General features: G+C 47.7%; 1 protein-coding gene across 1 annotated transcript; it reads left to right on the plus strand.

Moving 5' to 3' along the window:
* The first annotated feature begins 766 nt into the window (after nt 1-766).
* Nucleotides 767-11,638, plus strand: GFI1B (growth factor independent 1B transcriptional repressor). Its single transcript, XM_056860167.1, has 6 exons — nt 767-887; nt 2,019-2,162; nt 2,737-2,975; nt 6,238-6,375; nt 8,306-8,471; nt 11,459-11,638. Exons 1-6 carry the CDS (start codon nt 767-769, stop codon nt 11,635-11,637), a joined length of 987 nt encoding a protein of 328 aa, XP_056716145.1. The 3' UTR covers nt 11,638.
* Nucleotides 11,639-24,788: the final 13,150 nt, after the last annotated feature.

Below are 24,788 nucleotides of genomic sequence, written 5' to 3' on the forward strand. Positions count from 1 at the left end.
GAGTCTCCCTCCTGGGCTCCTGCATTAGTTGCTGAGCTGAGCATAATTTCAGGCTGGAAGGAAGCAGACATTGTGGGCACCCTCTGAAAACAGATCATTGTGCTGCATCTCTCTTTAGACTGACTGAACAATGCAGTTCCATCCAATGCAGAGACATGGCAGAATTTATGCCCCCCTCCTCACCAAAGTGGAGGTGGAATGAGAGAAGACAGCACTAGCACTGTGAATCATGCAGGGACATAGCAGGCAGCACCCTCCATGCTTAAGTGTTTTGGATTCCCAGAATGGGCATTTTGTATTCATTAGGTCACACTAGTTGTAGAAGAAGGAGGAGGAGGAGGAGGAGTTGGTTTTTATATGCTGACTTTCTCACCACTTAAGGGAGAATCAAACCGACTTACAATCACCTTCCCTTCCCCCCCCACAACAGACACCCTGTGAGGTAGGTGGGGCTGAGTGTGTGTGACTTGCCCAAGGTCACCCAGCTGGCTTCATCTGGAGGAGTGGGGAATCAAACCTGTTTCTCCAGATCAGAGTCCACCACTCCAAACCACTGCTCTTAACCACTACACCACAGTGGTAATGAACCCTGGCGTTACTGCTCTAACAAATGAGGCCCCAATACAGTTTATTAACGAACAGGGAATGAAAGATTATTTGTTTTTACCAGGCAGGACCCGGGTCAACTTTTGTGGTTCTTTTTCTTATTCCTGTTTTAAGATTCACGACCCATCTTTCCGGATTTCTGTCCATCCGGTAAACAAAAATGCCACGGTCTTTCTTGGTCAAGAGCAAGAAGGCCCATTCGCATCACCCATACCGCTCGGTGGATGACAACCCTCTGGTGCCGATGTGGGACCCAGCCCTAGTAACACCCTGTTCTGCAGGTACGTCAGATGATTTGCCAATGGGTCCATCCTAGTTATGCAGAGAGAGAATCCCCCGTTCCTATCCTGCCTGTTTCTGCTAGATACAAACACCTCTGCCTTTCTCTCGTGTGCCCCAGGCCCTGTCTGTGATAGACGGAGGAATCCTGCACCAAGAATCCCACCCAGCCTGCATGCATTTGCCTTTGTTTTGCATAATATGTAGGGAATTCCTAGGGAAGGGCAAAAACAGCTGGAAATCAATGCTGACGTGGTAGAGCATCTGCTTGGCACGCAGAAGGTCCCAGGTTCAATCCCCGGCATCTCCAGTTAGGCAAGTAGGTGATGTGAAAGATCTCTACCTGAGACCCTGGAGAGCTGCTGCCAGTCTGAGTAGACAATACTGACTTTGATGGACCAAGGATCTGATTTGGTATAAGGCAGCTTCATGTGTTCATGTGATCAGCACCTTAGAGACCAACAGGACTTTTCTTAGGGGAGGGGCTGTGGCTCAGTGGTAGAGCCTTTGCTTGGCATGCAGAAGGTCCCAGGTTCAATCCCCGGCATCTCCAGTTAAAGGGACCAGGCAAGTAGATGATGTGAAAGACCTCTGCCTGAGACCCTGGAGAGCCGCTGCCGGTCTGAGTTCGATAGACCAAGGGTCTGATTCAGTATATGGACCAAGGGTCTGATTCAGTATACTGACTTCAATGGACCAAGGGTCTGATTCAGTATAAGGCAGCTTCATGTGTTCATGTGTACACACAGGGCTTTTAAAGATCTCTTCCAGGACCATAGGGGAGAGAAAATTGCACTATTAAAATGAAGAGCGGAGAGTCTCCAGATTCTGCACCCAAATTCCAGGACTGCCTGGTGTGATTGCAGAATCTCCCGGCCCTGGAGAAAAGGAAACATTCCACTCTGGATGCTGGTCAACAGCTGCAGTTCAACACAGGCTCATGGAAGATAGGTCTGTCAATGGCTGCCGGCCATGATGGACAAATCGAACCTCCATGCACAGAGGCAGTACATCTCTAACTACCAGATACTAGGGGAACTTGGCATTGGGTCATGTCCACTGTCCCTGCTAGGCTCGCTCCTTGTTGGTCAGAGGAAGCTGACCATCATTCTGTTCTGATTGCACGGCTACAGATGCCAGGGACCCGTCGGAGGCCTTTGGTGGCGCAAGCGACCGAGACTTCTCTCCTCCTAAAGGGACAAATGACCCTGATGAAGCCACAAAAGAGAACATCTCTGCTCAGGGCAGGACACCCGTGTTGGAGCCCCCAACTCCAGGTAAGCATCTATCGGCCACCGAGCTTAATTGAAGGCATCCTCTTTCAGAGACAGGGCTCAGAGCTCTGCTATGCGGCTCATGCAAAAGCCACGCTGGGGGTGGGGAGTTATTTTGCTGATTCTGCTGCTCCATGTAGGGAAGAAATAGTGTGGGGAAGGGAATACAGGAAAGGGACCCTTCCATCGGTATCTGTTGCCAGCAGGTGAAGACTTTGTTGTTTTGTCTGGCGTGCCCCCAATAACGGTTACTGGCCCTCCTCCTAATGTTATAGTCTGAACTGTATTTTAGTTGTTTTAATTATTTTATGTTCACCACCTTGTGGTCTCTGATTGGGTGAAAAGGGGGCATCAAGATGTTTTAAACAAACAAACAAATAAAATGACCCACGCAAGTCCTCGCGGGTGCCACACTTTCATAAACCGCGGGTTCCACCAACTGTTTGAAGCCCTACACTATAATGAAAATAAAACTGTGAAACAGCCACTCAGTGATAGCATGCCCATGACAAAATAAAAGCAAAAAAAGCAATGTAACCCCATATATAAAGATGTTTCCTCCTTTATCCTGCCCCAGCACTGAAACCTGATGCCGTTTGCAGCCCTGTGGTGAACAGGGCCTCCTACCCCAAGCCTGCTTTTTCTTGGGACGCCTTCCATTCGCCATACGGCTACCGGCCAATGTCTTCGGCCCTCCTGGAGCGCTCCGTTAGCCTCTACGGGAGCCACCTCCTCCCGAGCATGGAGCCCCCTCTCGATTACAGCCTGCGCTATTCGTCGGACTTGGAGACCTACCACTGCGTGATCTGTGACAAAGTGAGTCGGTTACCCCCAGCGGCCCTTCATTGACAGAGTCTTACAAACGTGCAGCTCGTATCCCTTCCGAGTCAACCACGCTCCCTCTTCTGCATTAGGGGGAACTTTGGGGGATGTCCTGGAATGTTTTTATTAGCATGAAAAAAGTGTCCTTTTTTAGGGTGTTGCCACCTTCTGTCGGCTGGAGATCAGCTGTAATAGCAGGAGATCTCCAGCTAGGACCTGGAAGTTGTCAACTAGGGTTGCCAGGTCCCTCTTTGCTAGGGAGGTTTTGGGGGCGGAGCCTGAGGAGGGCAGGGTTTGGGGAGGGGAGGGACTTCAATGCCATAGAGTCCAATTGCCAAAGTGCCCATTTTCTCCAGGGGAACTGATCTGTATCGGCTGGAGATCAGTTGTAATAGCAGGAGATCTCCAGCTAGAACCTGGAGGTTGGCTATTGCCTGGAGATCTCCAGCTACTACCTGGAGGTTGGCAACCCTATTGGCAATCCTAAGGTGGGGTCTGGAGTTCTTCCAGAATTACAACTGATCCCTAGACTACCGTGAGCAGGGGAAAATATGGCAGACTCTATGATATACCATAGATACTAGGTGAAATCCGTCCCCAATTTCCCTGCTCCACAGGCCCCACCCCCAAATCTCCAGGAATTTCGCATCTTGGAATTGGCAAGCCCAGTAACCTCCAGATGGGGCCTGGATAGGGTTGCCAGCTCTGGGTTGGGAAATACCTGGAGATTTTTGGGGTGGAGCCTGAGGAGGGCAGGGTTTGGCTAGGGGGGACTTCAATGTCATAGAGTCCAATTGCCACAGCGGCCATTTTGTCCAGGGGAACTGATGTCTATCGGCTGGAGATCAGTTGTGATAGCAGGAGATCTCCAGCTACTACCTGGAGGTTGGCAACCCTAGGGCTGGAGTTCTCCCAAAATTATGACTGTTCCCTAGCCTGCAGTGATCAGATCCCCTGGAGGATATGGCAGCTTCGGAGGGTGGAATATATGGCTTCCCTCTTTATATACAGTTGCCAACTTGGGGTTGGGAAATTCCTGGAGCTTTGGGGGAAGACCCTGGGGAGGATGGAATCTGAGGAAGGCCGGGATCTCAGCAGAGATGTATTGTCACTCACGGAATTCAGTTTCTCCTAGACTATGGTATACCCTCCATAGTCTGCCCTCCAAAGCTGTCATTTCCTCCAGGGAACTGCTTTCTGTAGTCTGGAGATCAGGTGTGATTCCAGATCTCCAGACCAACCTGGAGGTTGGCAACTCTAGTTGTGCATTGAGGAGTCTCACAAGGGATTAACACCCTTTCACATCAGGGGTGGGGCTGCAATTCACTGACAGGACACCTGCTTTGCATACGGAAGGCTCTTGGTAGCCAGGGATTGGGAAAGCCTCATCTCTGCCATTGCCAGTCCGAACTGACATTTCTGGTAGGTTGACAGACCAGCGCCTGAGTCCAAATAAGGTGGCAACAGTTGTTCCTCCATGTCCTGCTCTTTCAGAATGGCATTATTCTTTTGCTTTTTATTCTCAGTCCTAACTCAGGCGGAGATCTGACCTCTTTTTGTAAGAAGCATCAATCATCATTTAGGAATTTCCTAGCTAGAGGGAATACTTGTGAACAACCGCATTTTCACACATGCCGAATAATGCACTTTCAATCCACTTTCAATGCACTTTGAAGCTGGATTTTACTGTGTGAAACAGCAAAATCCACTTGCAAACAATCGTTAAAGTGCATTGGAAGTGGATTGAAAGTGCATTATTCGGCATGTGTGAAAGCGCCCTTATGTATCTGATGGTGCCCCAAGCCATGGAAGTTTATGCCACAGTACAATCTGGTAGTCTTTAACATGCATCACAGGATATTTAGAATGGCCCTCTATGTGAATAGGGTTGCCAGGACCCTATATGGGAATCACATTGACTTTCGAGACTATTATTATTATTACAGGTAAAGGTAGTCCCCTGTGCAAGCACCGGGTCATTCCTGACCCATGGGGTGACGTCATATCCCAATGTTTACTAGGCAGACTATGTTTTACAGGGTGGTTTGCCAGTGCCTTCCCCAGTCGTCTACACTTTACCCCCAGCAAGCTGGGTTCTCATTTTACTGACCTCGGAAGGATGGAAGGCTGAGTCAACCTCGAGCCGGCAACCTGAAACGGACTCCCATTTGGATCGAACTCAGAGCAGAGTTTGTGAGCTTTTGACTGCAGTACTGCAGCTTACCACTCTGTGCCACGGGGCTCTATTATTATTAGGGATGCAAAAATCCAGACTATTGGGCACCTGAAGGGTACCTGAAAAGAGCATCAAGAAGTGTTTTCCTTGTTATAGACATTGGCCTGCCAGGTCTGCAGGCTCCTGTCTCCTGAGACTTATGGGGTAGGGCCTGGTGATCTCATGGTGTGGGCTCTGGTGCTGTCACGTTGGAGGGCAGCACTAATGCTAGTATTTCCAGGCACTAGTAGGAATTGTACCATGTGGTTTCAAGGGACATGGTGTAGTCAGGTTTCTTTGAAGAGGTAGAGTACTCTTTATACACACACACACACAAAAATTAAAATTGAAATTAACTAGGTATAGGGTTGCCAACCTCCAGGTACTAGCTGGAGATCTCCTGCTATTACAACTGCTCTCCAGCCGATAGAGATCAGTTCACCTGGAGAAAATGGCCGCTTTGGCAATTGGACTCTATGGCATTGAATTCCCTCCCCTCCCCAATCCCCGCCCTCCTCAGGCTCCGCCTCCAAAACCTCCCTCCAGTGGCAAAGAGGGACCTGGCAATTCTACCCCCCCCCTTGAGGCTGGGAATTCCATGTAACCCTTGTAGCAATCATTGGCATGAGAAAGGGGGTAGTATAAATGGGCCCTTATTATCATCCGTGAAATGTTGGAGATAGGTTGCCAACCTCCAGGTACTAGCTGGAGATCTTCCGCTATTACAACTGATCTCCAGCTGATAGAGATCAATTCCCCTGGAGAAAATGGCCGCTTTGGCAATTGGACTCTATGGCACTGAAGTCTCTCCCCTCCCTAAACCCCACCCTCTTCAGGGTCCGCCCCAAAAATCTTCAGGTATTTCCCAATCCGGAGCTGGCAACCCTAGTTGGAGGGTATGTTATAAATAAACTCCACTAGTTCAGCGCCCAGTTTACTTGCTTCCTGCAAAATCCGGCGTCCAGATAGACATGGGACAGAAGGAAGGGGAAGCGCTGTCTTTTGCCAATGGCCACTTTTGTCTGGGTTGTTTTTTAACAGATCTTTTCCACTCCTCACGGCCTGGAGGTCCACGTCCGAAGATCGCACAGCGGCACACGGCCTTTTGCTTGTGAGGTTTGCGGCAAAACATTTGGGCATGCTGTGAGTTTGGAGCAGCACACCAACATCCACTCACAGGTGGGCTGGGTGGCAGGCAGACCACAGGCCTTTTCTGGCTGAACGGTTCCTTGTGGGCATTTCTACCAGTCACCAGTCTTTAAAATCTCTTGACGCCCTGGTCAGGTTTCTTGGTGGATGGAACAGAGGGGGGAAAGACCCAACCTGAAAATAAAGTTGGGTACCCAAAAGGTAGGGTGAACCAAGACCTAAATAAAACAATGAAATATATTTATTATAAAGCACTTAGGCGTACATTAAAAACAAGCCCATATGGCAACAGTTACAGGGTTGATAGTCTAAAACCACACACCAAACATGTTTTGACCCTCAGGCCTTCGTCAGTATGGTTGCCAACCTCCAGCTACTAGCTGGAGATTTCCTGCTATTCCAACTGATCTCCAGCAGATAGAGATCAGTTCACCTGGAGAAAATGGCCACTTTGGCAATTGGACTCTATGGCAATGAAGCCCTTCCCCTCCCCAAACCCCACCCTCCTCAGTCTCCACCCCAAAAACCTCCCGCCGGTGGCAAAGAGGGACCTGGCAACCTTATTTGTCTAATGCAAAATATTTTGCACACGTAAAATTTCAAATACAAATGTAATCATTTAGTTTCAGCTCGGGTATGTGTTATAAGATGCAATCCAAGTAAGTGTTGCTAAACTATATGTAGAAATGTATATGTACACATCCAAGGAATGTAGTTAAAATAATTATTTCTGGACAGGACTGGCATTACATTCAGAGTGTGCACCTCATTATCAACCTAAAGAGACAGACATGTTTGGCATGTGGTTTTAGAGTCAACCCTGTATCTGTGGCCATTTGGGCTTGTTTGTAATATATGCATAAGTGCTTTATAATAAATATATTTCATTGTTTTATTTAGATCTTGGTTCACCCAACCGTTTGGGTACCCAGGTTTCTTGGCGGGCCACTGTATGAGTGAGGGAAAGGGCTAGGGTTGCCAACCTCCAGGTAATAGCTGGAGATCTCCTGCTATTACAACTGATCTGCAGCCGATAGTTCCCCTGGAGAAAATGGCCGCTTTGGACTCTATGGCATTGAAAACTCCCCAAACCCCACCCTCCTCAGGCTCCGCCCCAAAAACCTCAAAGAGGGACCTGGCAACCCTAGAAAGGGCTAAGATCCCAGCCCCTAGCCCTCAAAAGGATGCACTGGCAATTCCTGTCACAGAAACAATTCCTTCTGCCCCCCTCCTTGGAGGAGTAACAATTCAGGAAGTAGGGGAGCCAACCTCCAGGTGAAGCCTGGAGATCTCCTGGATTACAACTGACATGACAGAGATCAGTTCTCCTAGAGAAAATGGCTGCTTTGGTGGGAACAAGTAATGGCATCATACCATGCTGAGGTCCCTCAGGTTTAGGGTTGCCAACTCCCGGTTGGAAAATTCCTGAAGATTTTGGGAATGGAGCCCGGGGAGGGTGGGGTTTAGTGAGGGACCTTATAATGCCATAGATTCCTCCCACCAAAGCAGCCATTTTCTCCAGGGTACCTGATCTCTGTAGTCTGGAGATCAGTTGTAATTCTGGGAGATCTAGGGTTGCCAAGTCCCTCTTCACCACCGGCAGGATGTTTTTGGGGCGGAGCCTGAGGAGGGCGGAGTTTGGGGAGGGGAGGGACTTCAGTGCCATAGAGTCCAATTGCCAAAGCAGCCATTTTCTCCAGGTGAACTGATCTCTATCGGGTGAAGATGAGTTGTGATAGCAGGAGATCTCCAGCTACTACCTGGAGGTTGGCAACCCTAGGGAGATCTCCAATGCCCACCTGGAAGTTGGCAAACCTAGGCTCTTTCCAGAATCCCTCTTCTCCCCCACTCTTAAAGGTACAAGAGCTCAGCTGTCCTCTTTTGCAGCTCAGGGCTGTCCTTGTCTCTCCCTTAGCGGATGATGATTGCAACCTCCTCCGCTGATCTTGTGTTCCCTCAGGAGAAAAGCTTTGAGTGCAAAATGTGCGGGAAAACCTTCAAGAGGTCCTCAACCCTGTCCACCCACCTCCTGATCCACTCAGACACACGGCCTTACCCCTGCCAGTACTGTGGGAAGCGCTTCCACCAGAAGTCAGATATGAAGAAGCACACCTACATTCACACAGGTGAGGAAAAGCTGAGAGAGTTCGGAGAGAACTGTGACTAGCCCAAGGTCACCCAGCAGGCTGCATGTGGAGGAGTGGGGAAACAAATCCAGTTCACCAGATTAGCCTCCACCTCTCATGTGGAGGAGTGGGGAATCAAACCCGGTTCTCCAGATTAGAGTTCGCTGCTCATGTGGAGGAGCAGAAAATTAAACTTAGCTCTCCAGATTAGAGTCTGCCACTCTTTGCACTATACCATGACTGGGGGCAAAACACAACGCTTGCTACCTTTTAAAAAAAGGGATTCCTGCGCTTTTAAGGTGGCTTATATAACACTATTTTAGATGGGAATAGTTATTTTGAGGGGTCCGTGGTATGTTCTTATGGTCTGTTTCTATGTTGGTCTGTTTCTATGTTCTATGGTGTGCAAGCACCGGGTCATTTCTGACCCATGGGGTGACGTCACATCCCGATGTTTACTAGGCAGACTCTGTTTATAGGGTGGTTTGCCATTACCTTCCCCAGTTGTCTACACTTGACCCCCAGCAAACTGGGTCCTCATTTTACCAACCTCGGAAGGATGGAAGGCGGAGTCAACCTCAAGCCGGTTACCTGAACCTGACTTCTGTCGGGATCGAACTCAGGTCGTGAGCAGAGCTTGACTGTAGTACGGCATCTTACCACTCTTAGCCACGGGGTTCGGTATGTTGGGTGGGGTACTTAATCAGGATTTTGATTTATATCTATTAAAAGTTTTGCTTTTATTCTTTTTATTTGACTGATGCCTCGGACAGGTTCCTGGAGAGGCGGCTTAATTCCCCCCCCCCCAATCAATCAATAAATATAATAAAATGCAATTCAGCAGCTGCAGGACAGGTGGAATTTCAACAGAGCTCCTGGCTGTACCCCGCCACCCTCTTCAGTTGTCTCCCATCAACCAGCTGGTTCAGGCCCTGAACTTCTCATTCGCTCTGCTCCCTCACACTGCAAACGGGATGGCTGGAAATCTCCCACTATTACAACTGATCCCCAGGCGACAGAGATCCAATCACCTGGAGAAAATGGCCGCTTTGGAAGGTGGACGCTATGGCATTATACCCATTGAAGTCCGTCCCCTCCCCAAACCCCGCCCTCCTCAGGATCGACCCCCAAAACCTCCAAAATTTCCCAACCCTGAGCTGGCAACCCTACCTGGAAGTTGGCAACCCTCCATCATTTGGGTGGCTTGGCTGGACAACCAGCCCTGTCCTGGGCCGTGTCCGCACTGCACGTTTGCCGCTCCGATTTCTGCGGGGTTTCCTTGCATGTTCTCACTTCATCTCACCCGAAGGATTCCGAGGACGTCTCCAGAGCGCAATTTCTCCGCGGTAAGAGGATCCGCTTATACGGCGGATTATAAAAATAAAACGTGTTCCTCACGCGGAGCAATGAAGTGGGAACATGCAACCCCGCTGAAAGCCCACCGCCCCGCCCCCCATCCATCCTAACCGCCCACACTTGTTCCCCCCCTTTTCGGCTTTGCAAAGGAGGAAGGGGGGAAATTGGGGTTTGCAAGCGTCGCCTGCCGGATTCCGGCACAAACTCCCAAGTCAACTGGAGTGGGACGGCATGAGTGGGGAGGAGGGGGCAGAGTAGGGAGGGGAGGCTTGCAAAACGAGCCCCCCCCCTTTAATTTGCGTGCTTAGATGCGAGAGGGTGGGATGGCGGCAAGTCCCGGCGGCAAGTTTCGCTTTCCCCTCGAACTCCCGCCACGCAGTACAATTCTCGGGTTTTTTTTCCTTTTTTGCCCCCATTTTCTAAACAACCTTCCCCGCTACCGTTATGGGATGGCCCGCGAATTCCTGGACCAATCGCCGTCCTTCCTTTGAGCGCAGTACAGCGGAGAAAGGCGGCGCAGTGGGAACAGAAATCAGGCGAATTTTATCAAAATTCCGGAGAAAGGCGGCACGGTGGGAACAGAATTTTTATTTCGTTTTCGATTCTTTTGTACTCGACACGTATAAATAGCGAGGTAACTTGCTGGTGCGTTCAAGGTTCTGGTTACACTTTTGACCCTGCGGGTTGTCTTTCCTGCGTGGCACCACCCAAAGGGCCCATCTCTCTGAAATCTAATGTTGGCATCCTTCAGCGGGCAAAAACCTATTACAATGCTGTTCCTTTCCTTTTTAATGCAGCCGTTTGGGAATAGAACTAGGGTTGTTGGGTCCCTCTTCTCCATCGGCAGGAGGTTTTTGGGGTGGAGCCTGAGGAAGGCGAGGTTTGGGGAGGGGAGGGACTTCAATGCCAAAGAGTCCAATTGCCAAAGCGGCCATTTTCTCCAGGAGAACTGATCTCTATCAGCTGGAGATCAGTTGTAATAGCAGAAGATCTGCAGCTAGTACCTGCTCCAGAAAGAATTTTTCACAAACCCTCAGAGGTCGAAGGATGTACATTAGGCTGAAGAAGCCTTACGGTGAAATGTGGACAAATACCTAGGATGCATGTCCCTATAGCTTTATGAATGACTCCTACCCAAAAGTAGAAGGGAAGACTTGAATCCAGCGGCATAAAACCAACCAATACCGAAGATACGTAATTTGCGCAAGTCGCACTTATGCCATTGGCGTTATAAGATGTATTTTTTTACGCGCTGTAACGAAAAGATACGTTACTTACGCAAGTTACGCCATTAACTTACGCTTTTGGCATTGTCAGATGCACTTTCGGCTTACCGGGAGAGATTTTTGCCTGTTGGTGTAATATTGGCTTCTTGAAACTACGAACTGGATTCTTTCATTTTTGTATATACCAATACACAGTAGGAGTTTGTATTTGTTTCTATTGGGGTTCGTTGTAGAGCACCTTGTGAATTTTTTTGCATATATTAATTATACTGGTCACATTCTTAGGTCACTATAGTAGTAAAATTCATATCGTTTCATAAGAGTTGTGAGCCACGTGCTGTTTTTTTGTTACCCCGCAGTGGTAACGAGGGATATTTCTTTGTTGTTTCCTCCGTCTCTGCCCAGGAGAGAAACCCCACAAGTGCCAGGTATGCGGCAAAGCCTTCAGCCAGAGCTCCAACCTCATCACCCACAGCCGCAAGCACACGGGCTTCAAGCCCTTCAGCTGTGAGCTCTGCGGGAAAGGCTTCCAGCGCAAGGTGGACCTGCGGAGACATCGGGAAAGCCAGCACAGCCTCAAGTGAGAGGGACACACCCCCTCCTGTGGAGTCCACCTGCCCATCTAGTGAGCTGGCAAAAGGGCCCATCTTATGTTGCAGGGGACTCTCCGAGATGCCTGGAGAAGACGGTGGACAGTGCTTTCCTGGGAGGGTTGCCAACTCCAGCTTGGGAAACAACTGGAGATTTGGGAGTGGAGCTTGCAGAGGGCGGAGTTCCAGAAGGGGGAAGCTCAGCAGGGATGTGATGCTATAGGTCCACTCTCCGAAGCAGACCCTTTCGCCTGGGTGTCTGATCTCTGTAGTCTAGAGACCAGTTGTAATTCTGGGAGATCTCTAGGCTCCACCTAGAGTTTGGCAGCCCTATTTCCCAACATGCCTTGGGGCACCTGACGGAAACATATCTGTGCAAGCCAGCACCAGGAACACGACAAGCAGCGAAGCAGTACCGGAATGCACTGCTACATACCTCCGTTTTACATCTGCTGTGGCTTCCTGAAGGAATCCTGGGAATTGCAGTTTGGTCAGGATTGTCTAGGGTTGCCAGTAGGATTGCCAGATCCCCCCGCTCAATTGGCAGGTTTTAGGGGGCAGGGCTGGGGCGGCCGCACACAACTGCGCTATGTGATGACATCCCTTCCGGGTTTACTTCCAGAAGTGCTGCATCGCCGTAGACAATTTAGCAATTGCCTGCCAAAACCACCCATCAGCACGGTATTGTGATTGTTTTTGCAAAACCACCCACCTGGCAACCCTAGTTGCCAACCTTCGGGTGGGGCCTGGTGATCCCCTGGAATCACAGCTGATCTCCAGATGACAGAGACAACAGACCCTGGAGAAAATGGCTTCTTTGGAGGGTAGACTTTATGGCATTATACTCTTTTGAGGTCCCTGCGCTCCCCAGGCTCCATCCCCAAATCTCCAGGATTTCTCAACCCAGAGCTGGCAACCATAGTATCCCGTATTAAAGATTTCCTAGCCCTTTTCATGAAACTCCGGAAAGAACTATAGCGAAGCCCGTCAGTCTGCATTGTAGCTATGCTCTGCAAAAGTATGAATAGCCTGTTTTGCATCAAATGGATTAGCAGCCACAGGATATGCTACCCACCCATGCAGGCTTCAGTTTGGGGAGATCCTCAGAGGACACAGTAAATATCTATTTATGCTTATTGTAGCAAATGAGTGTTTTAATTGTTTGAATAAACCAGGCAATAGCAACATCTACAAGCCACTGTTTATTTAGCTGAGAACTCAGTGCCTGTGTGTGGATTATTACTGGATTATTACCCCAAAACAAGATTTGTCTTGGGGTCTCTACAGCCTAATCCTAAGTATGTGGACACCCTAAACGCTTGTGGCTCGGGAATCCCTGATCATTTGTCGTGGTTTAAGATTAGGGTTGCCAGCCTCCAGGTGGTGGCTGGAGATCTCCTGCTATTACAACTGATCTCCAGGCAACAGAGATCTGTTCCCCTGGAGGAAATGGCCACTTTGACGATTGGACTCTATGGCATTGAAGTCCCCCCCTCTCCAAACCCTGCCCTTCTCAGGCTCCACCCCCAAAATCTCCAGGTATTTCCCAACCCAGAGCTGGAAACCCTAACCTCAGTGGGGTATAATGCCATGGAGACAACCCTCCAAAGCAGACATTTTCTCCAGGGAAACTGATCTCGGTAGTCGGAGGGATCAGCTGCCATTCCAGGAGATCTCCAGGACCCCCTACCAGGAGGTTGGTAACCATAAACCCCACTGAAGGTCAGCTTTGGCTCTATGGCTACTGGTTGGCTACATCCCTCTTGTTTTGCCATCTCACAGGAAGCCCTCTGTTTGAAATACTAGCTGTGGCCCGCAAAGCCAAGGAAAATCTGTAAACCTCGCCATAAAAAGCAAATCAGACACCTGCCTGTTCTTCTATCAAACGCGCCTGTGTCCAGGAGATTTCCATTGCTATCAGTGATTTACATAAGCGGCTGGGAGGGGGGATGACGACCATGATAACCCTGCTTTTCAATCTGCATCTACTGCAAGCACTTTTTCTCTTTTTACCCTCCAGCTTTTCCTGCCTCTCACTGAAATCTAGCATTTGGCACAGAACTGGGTTCTGTGGGGTTCTGAGTTTCCATTCAAGTCTCTAGTCCTCATGGAGATAATTTTGAAAATATGCAAGCAGTGTTTGGCATCAGATTTTACATCTGATTTGCTTTGACAGTACTATATTTTGTTTTAAAAAAAACAACCCGACAGATCAGTGTATATATCCATTACCTTTTAACAAACATTCCAGTTTAAAACCACATTGATACATGAATTAATAAAATGTGTTCTCATTTTCTGGGCTGACAAAGCACCCCCTCACCCAAAGTTCACAGTAGCAAAGATTCAAGCTACTCTTTTTACCCTTTTATCCAGCACATTGCTGGATATTGTGCTATTGTAGTGCTATAGCAATAATTCCTGTCTGGATTTTCCTTGTGGACAAGACAAGTAGGGTTGCCAACCTCCAGGTAGTTCACCACATTCAAAAGTTACAGCACTAGGCTCTATAAACTTATTATATTCGTCTCAAATACAAAATACAAAATCTTGGATACAAGGTACAAAAACACAATCATACAACAATTTGAATTTTAGAAGGCACAGAAACATCTTGTTACCAACAGTGAAACAAATAATAGTCTGTCACCCTGAAGAAAGACGCGCGGAGCGCCAAAGTCCGGGAGATGCTGAAGCTATCCCAACACAACAGTCCCGCGCGAAGCAGCAATGACGTCAGCAGGAGGTCGGGCTAAGGTGGATCTTCTAGCCACGGACAAATGGAAGTTTCACTGGTCAGGGTGCAGGTAATGATCCGAAGGATCTGAGGAATATGCGATCTAGATATTATTCGACACATTTCGCATCAGGCTTCATCAGCCTAAAAATACAGTGTGTAAATTACAAACAATTTTACCAACTGTGCACATCCATGTATGAAGAAACATAACGATACATTAAAATTTTTACCAACTGTGCACATCCATGTATGAAGAAACATAACGATACATTAAAAAACCAACCTTATATAGCTATAAAACGGAAACCTACTCACCAGTAAATATTGATAATTAATCAGTTTTCTTGGGACATAGTAGACCATTAGAAAGACCTCTTCAGGTTCCTGTGTAGTTTCACGTGTCCTTGAAAAGCACATCTAATTCAAAGGGTATATGAACCCGCCCATAATTAGCTACAGCTTTGAGCAATGATGAAGGATTATTTCTTAAGTGAGTGATGCCATACATAAATTAAACCTAAATTAAACCTATAGTTTTAAAATAACACCCAATTCGGTATTTAAACCATTGGGAACTAAGGTTTTAAACATGAATATAAATTTAGTTTCTTGTTGCAATAATTTGCGTTGTATGTCTATTTGATTATACGGGTGTGCTTGATATTTCCACAATTTCCACCAAAAAGGACATGTCGTTGTCATTATGTCCCTTTCCCATATAGTGTGTCACCATCGGAGCCTCCTTGATCTTAGCACAGATCCTTGACCTGTGCTCCCCAATGCGCGTTCTGATAGCACACATTGTGGAGCCAATATACATCAAATGGCAGGGGGCATAAGATGGCGTAAACCACACGTCATGAAGAGCAATTAGTAAATTGCCTCAATTCAAATTTGAACCCCATAGAGGTTGCACTTAGATTTTAAATCAGCAAACTTAAGGAACTTAAGGTTTTGGGGCTTAAGATTTTGGGGCGAAGTCTAGTTTAGGGAGGGGAGGCACCTCAGCAGGGTATGATCCCATAGGCCATTTATGCAGGGCTGTTTCCTTCGCAGTCACCCCACTGACTGCTCCAGTGCTTCGTTTTGGTTATGGATGCTTTTCCCGACCATCAGAGGTCACCTGGCTCTCCCTGCGCGTTTTGCCCATTTTTTCTGGATGCTGTTTTAGCGAGAATCCGGAAAATGCGGGCAAAATGTCCGGAAATGCTCAGGGAGAACAAGGCGACCTCTGACGGTCGAGAAAGGCATGCATAGTCAAAACGAAGCACCTGAGCAGTCAGTGGGGAAGGAAACAGCCCTGCATAAATGGTAGGGTTGCCAACCTCCAGGTATTAAACATTGTTAAGACTGTAATTTTTGAGGCGTTGTCTTTGGAATACATTACCAAAAAGGAGGCTGATTTTTTGTTCAACCGATATCCAAGAATGCCAGTATTTTATATATTACCAAAAATCCACAAAACCTTACAATCCCCACCTGGGAGACCAATTATTTCTGGTATTAATGGGATACTTGACCCAATCTCCAAATATTTAGAACATCATCTGCATGACTTTGCTACTGAAACCCCGTCATACATACTTGATACGGGAGATTTTATACAAAAAATTGAAGGCAAGAAATTTCCAGGCAATACTATTCTAGCCACCTTTGATGTGGCGTCCCTTTATACTAACGTTCCACTTGCTGAAGTTAGAACAATAATTGAGGACAAATTGAACTCCCGGATAGACAAACATCCACCCACCCATTTTTTGATGGATCTTTTGGATCTTCTTTTTGAAAACAACTATTTCAGATTTAAAAAACAAATTTATAAACAAGTGAAGGGAGTTGCGATGGGATCTGCCGTGGCCCCTTCAGTGGCCAATATTTTCATGAATGATTTTGAGAAATTGTATATGTTTTCTAACACCTTTTTCTTACAACATACCTTATTTTATTTTAGATTTGTAGATGATCTGATCATGTGTATAGATGATATTAATAATTTTGATGGTCTGGTAAATATACTGAATGATGCTGACTCTAATATCAAATTTGATCATAAAATGCACCCCAATTGCATTAATTTCTTGGATATAAACATTAACAAAAATGATGATGGTACAATTTGGATTTCTCCATATAGAAAACCCATGGATAGGATGGCATTACTTCATTTCAACTCTAACCATCCTATGCATTTAAAACGCAATCTACCGTATGGCCAGATGTTACGGCTTAAACGTAATTCTACTAAGGAAAATGATTACAATAGAACAGCCGCCCATTTAAAGGAGACTCTCCTCAAAAGGGGATATCCTGAACATTTGATAGATGCAGCTAAGCAAAGAGCTGATGCGCAACCACGGGACCAATTGTTTACACGCCCTAAAATAAATTCAAAAAGAATAACAACATCTTTTCAATATACTCCATTTGTGGGAGGCATACGTAGGATTATTAATAAGCATTGGCATATGCTGATTACATTGCCTGGTTGCTCAGAACCGCCCCTTCTTGGCTATAGGAGAACGATGTCCCTTAAGGACAGATTAGTCCACACAGATAATATCGAACGCCCCGTTAGTAGTCTTCGAAGGGGTCATTTTCGTTGTGGTCATTGTGTTATGTGTCCGTATGCGCTTCCTGTCAAAAGCTTCACATGTATGAAAACCGGATAAACTTTTGAAATCAAATGCCATACTGACTGCAGCTCTGTAAATGTCATTTACGCCGTTCTGTGCCCGTGCCCTCTTGTCTATATAGGCCAAACCAATCGATCCCTAAAAATAAGGATCGGTGAGCACAGGTCACGCGTGCGCAATGCAGTTTTAGAAGCTCCGATCGTGCCCCATTTCACTCAAGCAAAACACCGGGACACTGACCTGAAATTTTTTGCTCTTTGGCAATATCAAAAAAGACCATTCCAAAAAGAAAATGTAGATAAGATCTTAAGCCAGAAAGAATCATATTTTATAACACTGTTTAACACCATGATTCCGCACGGGTTAAATTCGGCGTGCGATTATTCAGCCTATCTGTGAAGTGGGTGTAACTTTATGTGAAATTTAACAGCGTTTCTATAAATACTCTCTTCCACCTCACCCTGTATCCCGTTGTGAATTGAGTCATTGACTTGAAATCATTTAAACTCATGTTAGACGTGAAAAAGTTGTCAGTAAGTATTTGTATATATTTATATATATTTATAATTTTGCATGTTATAGCACCTACTTATTTTTTATAAATTATTATCCAATGATACAAGTTAAAATAATGATGAATTTTATTAGAATAAGAAACATCGTGGGATAGCCGTAAGAGCAGCAAGTCTTCTACATTCTTCAGTAAAGGGATCTGAAAAAAAGAAGAAGATAATTAAACAAGAAGAGAATACATATTATTTATGGACTATTATGTTATACTGATGAAAAATAGTATGAAACAGGACACTTACCGGAAACCTGTCTGTATTCTGTCCTAAATACTGTGACCTTTTTGGTATTATATGCTTTTGTGAGGAAACAAAAGATATAAATATTTTGATTGTTATGATATTGTCATTGGATTAATTATACTATATAGCCATAGAGATTGTTTGCATTTTGAATAACCTCCAGGTGGCGGCTGGAGATCTCCTGCTATTACAACTGCTCTCCAGCCGACAGAGATCAGTTCCCCCGGAGGAAATGGCCACTTTGGCAATTGGACTCTATGACATTGAAGTCCCTCCCCGTTCCAAACCCCACCCTCCTGAGGCTCTGCCCCAAAAACCTCCTGCTGGTGGTGAAGAGGGACCTGGCAACCCCAATAAATGGCTAGAGAGTCCATCTTCCAAAGCAGCCATTTTCTCCAGGGGTACTGATCTCTGTAGCCTGGAGATCAGTTGGAATTCCAGGAGAACTCCAGCCACTACCTGGAGGATGGGAACACTATGGTCAGGGGTTCTATTCCCCACCCCTGCTAATTTCCTTATAAATCAGCTGCCAATCTGGGTGTCCCCTTATCCCACCCCCCATGCTGTTCAAATTTTGCTTCTTTCCCTACTGTTCCTAATCTGCTGAAAATCTTTTGGCTGAAGACAGCTGGAAGGACCCCCCCCCTCCTCTTGGCCTGCTGGGCTTGCTTTGCATGCCCCTCATTTGCTAACCAAAGCAGTCCAAATATTAGCAACCTTTTCTTAACACCATGAAAGATTTAGTTGTGCAGGGCAGAAACAATCGACACTTATTTTCTCCAGCTGAGTTGAGATTTGGGGGCTAGGCAAGTTCATGATTGAAGGGCAGGACAGCCCAAACGCCCCTGAGGCTGGCAGGGACAGCAGGAAAGTGTGGTCTGAAGTGAGATTAAATTTGCATGTTGGTAGAAAGAGAGAGAACAGCAGGGCCCTGGTGGTGATGGGGGACATTTTTGGGTATAGCCTGCTCTGTTTGTTTGTTTGTTTTTCCAAACTAGAATCCATTAGATCCCCCGATGTGTTTTAAGGGTGTTGGGACCAGTGAATTGTGAAGGCATGATTGATCTGTGCATAGGGTCGCCAGCCTCCAGGTGGTGGCTGAAGACCTCCCGCTATTACAACCAATCTCCAAGTGAAAGAGATCAGTTCACCTGGAGAAAATGGATGCTTTGGAAGGTGGCCTCTATGCCATTATACCCCATTGAAGTCCCTCCCCTCCCTAACCCCCCCCCCAAAAAAAAATCTCCAAGTATTTACCAACCCAGATCTGGCAACCCTATCCATGCACTGAACTCATCCTGAGCCCATCCTCCTGCTCAAAGATATGCCTTGTAGGATCACACCAAGCCTCCTTCCCTGTCTAGCATGCCATAAGAGCTTAAGAACATAAGAAAAGCCACGCTGGATCTGACCAAGGCCCATCAAGTCCAGCAGTCTGTTCATATAGTGGCCAACCAGGTGCTGCTAGGAAGGCCACAAGCAAGATGACTGCAGAAGCATTATTCCGCCTGTGTTCCAAAGCACCTAATATAATAAGCATGCTCATAAGAACATAAGAAAAGCCATGCTGGATCAGACAAAGGTCCATCAAGTCCAGCAATCTGTTCACACCATGGCCAACCAGGTGCCTCTAGGAAGCCCACAAACAAGATGACTGCAGCAGCATTGTCCTGCCTGTGTTTCAAAGCACCTGATATCATAGACATGCTCCTCTGATCCTGGAGAGAATAGGTACGCATCATGACTAGGATCCATTTTGACTAGTAGCCATGGATAGCCCTTTCCTCCATGAACACGTCCGCTCCCCTCTTAAAGCCTTCCAAGTTGGCAGCCATTACCACATCGTGGTAATTTATCTATGTGTTGTGTGAAGAAATACTTCCTTTTGTCTGTTTTAAATCTCCCCCACTCCAGTTTCAGCAGATGAACCTGCGTTTTGGTATTATGAGAGAGGGGGAAAAGCTTCTCCCTGTCCACTCTCTCCCCTATGCATAATTTTATAGACCTCTATCATTTCTCCCCTTAACCGCCTTCTTTCTGCCTTCTTTCCAAGCTGAAGTCGTAAGAGTTTTAACTGGCCTGCAAAAATCTTCCAGAAATTGGCCGCTGGCCCACCATGAAACATAGGCTAGACCACTTCGGCCTGGTTGCATCTACTCATCCCACTGGGCAAAAGAGCATGGCCAGTTCCAGGTTTTGGGGGGCCCTGGTTAGGGTGTGCCCTGGCTCCCCCTCTCCTCAGCTGAGCAACACAAGGACCCCCACCCATGTCTTCCTTCCAGCCCACTCACATCTCCACCTGCCTGTGCTTCTTTCCTTCCTCTGTCTATAGGTCAGTCTTCCTCCTGACTGTATGTCCTTTCCCCAACCGTGCTAGGTGGTGTATGCAGATAGAAACATCTCCACTGTGACCGCCAGGTGTGCCACCATTGTCTATCACCTGCAGGTCCTTTAGGGTTGCCAACCTCCCGGTACTAGCTGGAGATCTCCTGCTATTACGACTGATCTCCAGCCGATAGAGCTCAGTTCACCCGGAGAAAACGGCTGCTTTGGCAATTGGGCTCTATGGCATCGAAGTCTCTCCCCTCACCAAACCCCACCCTCCTCAGGCTCCACTCCAAACACCTCCCACCAGTGGTGGACCTGGCAACCCTAGTTGTACTTCTGGGAGATATCCAGGCCCCAGCTGACGGCTGGCAACCTTAGCAGTGGAAGGATGGTTCAATAGCTGCTGGCATTAAAAACACAGAAGAGGGAGCTTGGAAATCTGAGGCCGAGGAGGAGCTGCATAGCTCAGCTCAGCTTTGGGGTGATAAGTTTATCAGGCTTTGCCGGCTGCTAACTGTCAGCCTGAGAAGCAAACCTGCCAGGGAGGGGGGGACCAGCTCCCGGGGCAAGATAGGTCAACCCCGGCCTTATCGGTGCCCAGTCTGAACACAAAGATCCCCACAGAGCCACTCCCACCCCTCCCAAGCACTTCACCCGCACAACAGGCAGATTGGCAAGGGAAAAAGAGCCGCTCTGCCCTTGCGAGCTCTCGATATGCAGATGGGCCCCATGCAAACGAGGGCGCGCAAAGCAACGGGAAAGTTGCAAATGGGAGCCTCCGAAATCTCCAGGAAATGCAAACATTGAGGTCTGGAGAGGCAGGAGGCCAAGATTGAACACTCTGGGGCTGGCATGCGCTCCATGTGCCAAGAGGCTGGGACTGAGGTTGCCAAGCGCCAGGTGGGGCTTGGATAGGGTTGCCAAGTCCAGGTGGCGGCTGGAGATCTCCCGTTATTGCAACTGATCTCAAGGCGATAGAAATCAGTTCCCCTGGAGAAAATGGCCGCTTTGGCAATTGGACTCTATGGCATTGAAGTCCCTCCCCAAACCCCACTCTCCTCAGCCAGCGTGTAGAGGTTAACAGCGGTGGTTTAGAGCAGTGGACCCTGTTCTGGAGAACCTGGTTTGATTCCCCACTCCTCCATATGAGCGGCGGATGCTGATCTGGTGAACTGCATTTGTTTCCCCGCTCCTACAAATGAAGCCGGCTGGGTGACCTTGGGCTAGTCACAGCTCTCTTAGAGCTCTCTCATAGGGTTGCCAGGTCTCCCTTTGCTACAGGCGGGAGGTTTTGGGGCGGAGCCTGAGGAGGGCGGGGTTTGGGGAGGGGAAAGACTTCAATGCCATAGAGTCCAATTGGCCAAAGTGGCCATTTTCTCCAGGTGAAGTGATCTCTATTGGCGGGAGATCAGTTGTAATAGCAGGAGATCTCCAGCTAGTACCTAGAGGTTGGCAACCCTACTCTCTCAGCCCCACCTACCTCACAGGGTGTCTGTTGTGGGGAAGGGAAGGGCAGGTGATTGTAAGCTAGCTTGATTCTTCCTTAAGTGGTAGAGAAAGTTGGCATATAAAAACCAACTCTCCTCCTCCTCCTCCTCCACCCCCACAATCTTCAGGTATTTCCCAACCCAGAGCTGGCAACCCTAGGCCTGGAGATCTCCCGGAATTACAACTGATCTCCAGACAACGGCAATCAGTTCTCCTGGAGAAAATGGCTGCTTTGGAAGGTGGACTCTATGGCATTATACTGCATTGAGTTCCTTCCCTTCCCCAAACCCCACCCTCCCCAGATTGCACCCCCAGAATCTCCAGGAATTTCCCAACCCAGAGTTGGCGTCCCTAGATGAGGAGTGGGGTGCTGCCTTTCTTTATGGTCTCATGGAAATCATCCCCATACACACACCGTTTTAAAGTGGCATGGTACCACACCTGGGAACAAAGTGGTCAGCCCAGGTGCTACTACCCAAATAAACCCCAGACAGCTGACTTCTATATCCTAGGAGGATCCTGCAGCCTACATTCAGGGATAATAACTCTCCCCTCCGTGGTATTATACACCACTGAGGTCCCTCCCCAGGCTCCACCCCACATCTCCAGGAATTTCCCAACCTGAAGCTGGCAACTCTAGGAACTATTCTTTGTAGTCTGGAGATCAGTTGTAATTCGGGGAGAATTTCAGGCCCTGCCTGGAGGTTGGCAGCTCTACGTGATGGGCACGCCACTAAGCCAATGGTGACAATGTGAGCCCAGGCTCTGGGCGCTGTGACGGGACCCTTCCATTGTCCTTGGTCTGAAATGGCCTGCCTTGGAGGGGGGGCAGAACCTGCAACAAAAAACTGTGACGGTAATATTTCCTAACGAATGGGCTGTGCAATAGGTAGGGTTGCCAACCTCCAGGTGGTTAGAAATTGTTTGAATATATTGAATATATATATGCTCCGCATTGTTTGAATATATTTGAATATATATATGCTCCGCATTGTTTGAATATATTGTATTTATATAAGAATTTATTCTTATTGAGTTTTGCTTATTACCCATGAGTACTGAGCCTACTACTGTTCCTTATTTGTAGCCAACCTTACAGTTTTTGTGAGTCTTTCTTACCCAACCTCCAGGTGGTGGCTGGAGATCTCCAGCTATTGCAATTGATCTCCAGGCGACAGAGATCACTTCCCCTGGAGACAATGGCTGCTTTGGAGGGCGGCCTTTATGGCATTATACACTGCTGAGGTCCTTCCCCTCCCCAAGCTCCACCCCAAACTATCCAGATATTTTCCAAGCGAGAGTTGGCAAACCTATCGAGGCAGGATTTGGAGATCTCCCAGTATTACAATTGATCTGCAGATCAGTTCCCCTAGAGAAAATGGCTGCTTTGGAAGGTGGACTCCGGCATTGTACCGTTGTGACCCAATTATCTATAGAGGTCCAATGAAGACAATAGGGAGGAGGTTGGATGAACTACAGCTCTTTTATTTGGCCGAAGCACAGAACTGGGTAAACAGATCCCAAAACAGAGCCTGGAGGCTGTGACACCCGAGCAGAGGAGAAACAGTTCTCTTTATACCTTAAAGGCGGTTACATTTCAGTAAAAGATACATTCAGCCATACAAGTCTTCAGTAGCATCATTGAGATAAAAGATACCAAGTCAGCACTTTCTCTTACGCACGCGCATCTAACTAGCCATTCGCATTCTCATAGAGCAGTGGTTCCCAACCTTTTTTTGACCAGGGACCACTAGGACTTTTTTGTTCGGTGCAGGGACCCCAAGGGTCAAAATAAAAATTCAGAGAATTTGAAAAGAAACTTTAATCATAACTGTTAGTTAAACATTAAACTTATAAAAACATATATTCAAATATTATTCTAATAGAGAACTTTTAATTGAAAATATTAATTTATTATGGGGTTATAACTTTGTTTCGCGGACCTTAATTTAGTTCTCGCGGACCCCTGGGGGTCCACGGACCCCCGGTTGGGAACCAGTGTCATAGAGGAACAAAGCAATCTATAGAGGCCAGAGAGTTCCTTGTGTGCTGGAACAGGGGAAGGGAAGCCTCTGTCCTTGGGTAGAGACAGTCTAATCGGGCTGTGTGTGTGTGTGTGTGTCTGTGATGCTTCTGCTTCCAGACAATGGAATGTGTGTGTATGCGTGTTTGTCAGGACACAACAGTACCATGCTGAGGTCCCTCCCAAACCCTGCCCTCTCCAGGTTCCACCCCACAATCTCCAGGTATTTCCCAACCCAGAGCCGGCCACCCTCACAATATCACACGCTCTCAGGGCTTAGGGGCCCAGCAAACTCCCTGAACACACCAGGTGTTCAGTCTACACCGTGCCCCAGAGACATTTGCAACACACCACGTCCCATGGCCGACTTGTGATGTGAAAGTAGAAACTTTACAAACCAGAGAGCCTCACAGTACTTCCTAAAAGCAGCCTGCGGGATTCAAATATCTCCATGACCTGTTTCAGCATCTCCCCAATTGTCTCCAGACTCCTTGGCGATTTCCGGAGCGACACATTTCAGCCAACATGTTTCTTTCAAAAGGCTCCTAGAAAAACACATGACTCCCCCCCCCCCACCGTAGATCATTTCAAAACTGGGTGTGTTTTATCTTCTCTCCTCAAGAGTTCTCTGCCTGGAGCTCTTGTTGCATTTTTGGCTGCGGTTGAGAAGCTGCCATGTTTTTCCTGTCTGCCCAATGCCAGTTATCTCTGGCCTCAGTTGGGAACCAGGAAGCTTAAAAAAACCCCCCACTGCTGAATGTGTCTCTTCCTCAAGGGGTTGCATCCAAGGCCTTCTGGTGACTCAGCTTGTCAATCATCTGCCACTCTAGCAGGCCCGTCTGTTTCTTCCCTGGGGACAGAAAGGGATTCAATTGACCGCTCAAGTAGGGTTGCCAGTTCCCCCCTGGCCACTGGTGGGGGACGGAGGGGTAGATTTGCCAGATCCAGGCTGAGAGACCCGTGGAGATCTGGGGATGGAGCCTGGGGAGGACAGGGACCTCTGTGGGGTACAATGCCATAGAGTCCACCCTCCAAAGCATCTATTTTCTCCAGGGAACCTGACCTCTGAAGTCTGGAGATGAGCTGCAATTCTGGGGGATCCCCAGGTCCCACCTGGACGC

Source organism: Euleptes europaea, chromosome 14, assembly GCF_029931775.1.
Source record: "Euleptes europaea isolate rEulEur1 chromosome 14, rEulEur1.hap1, whole genome shotgun sequence".
NCBI classification, from domain to species: domain Eukaryota; kingdom Metazoa; phylum Chordata; class Lepidosauria; order Squamata; family Sphaerodactylidae; genus Euleptes; species Euleptes europaea.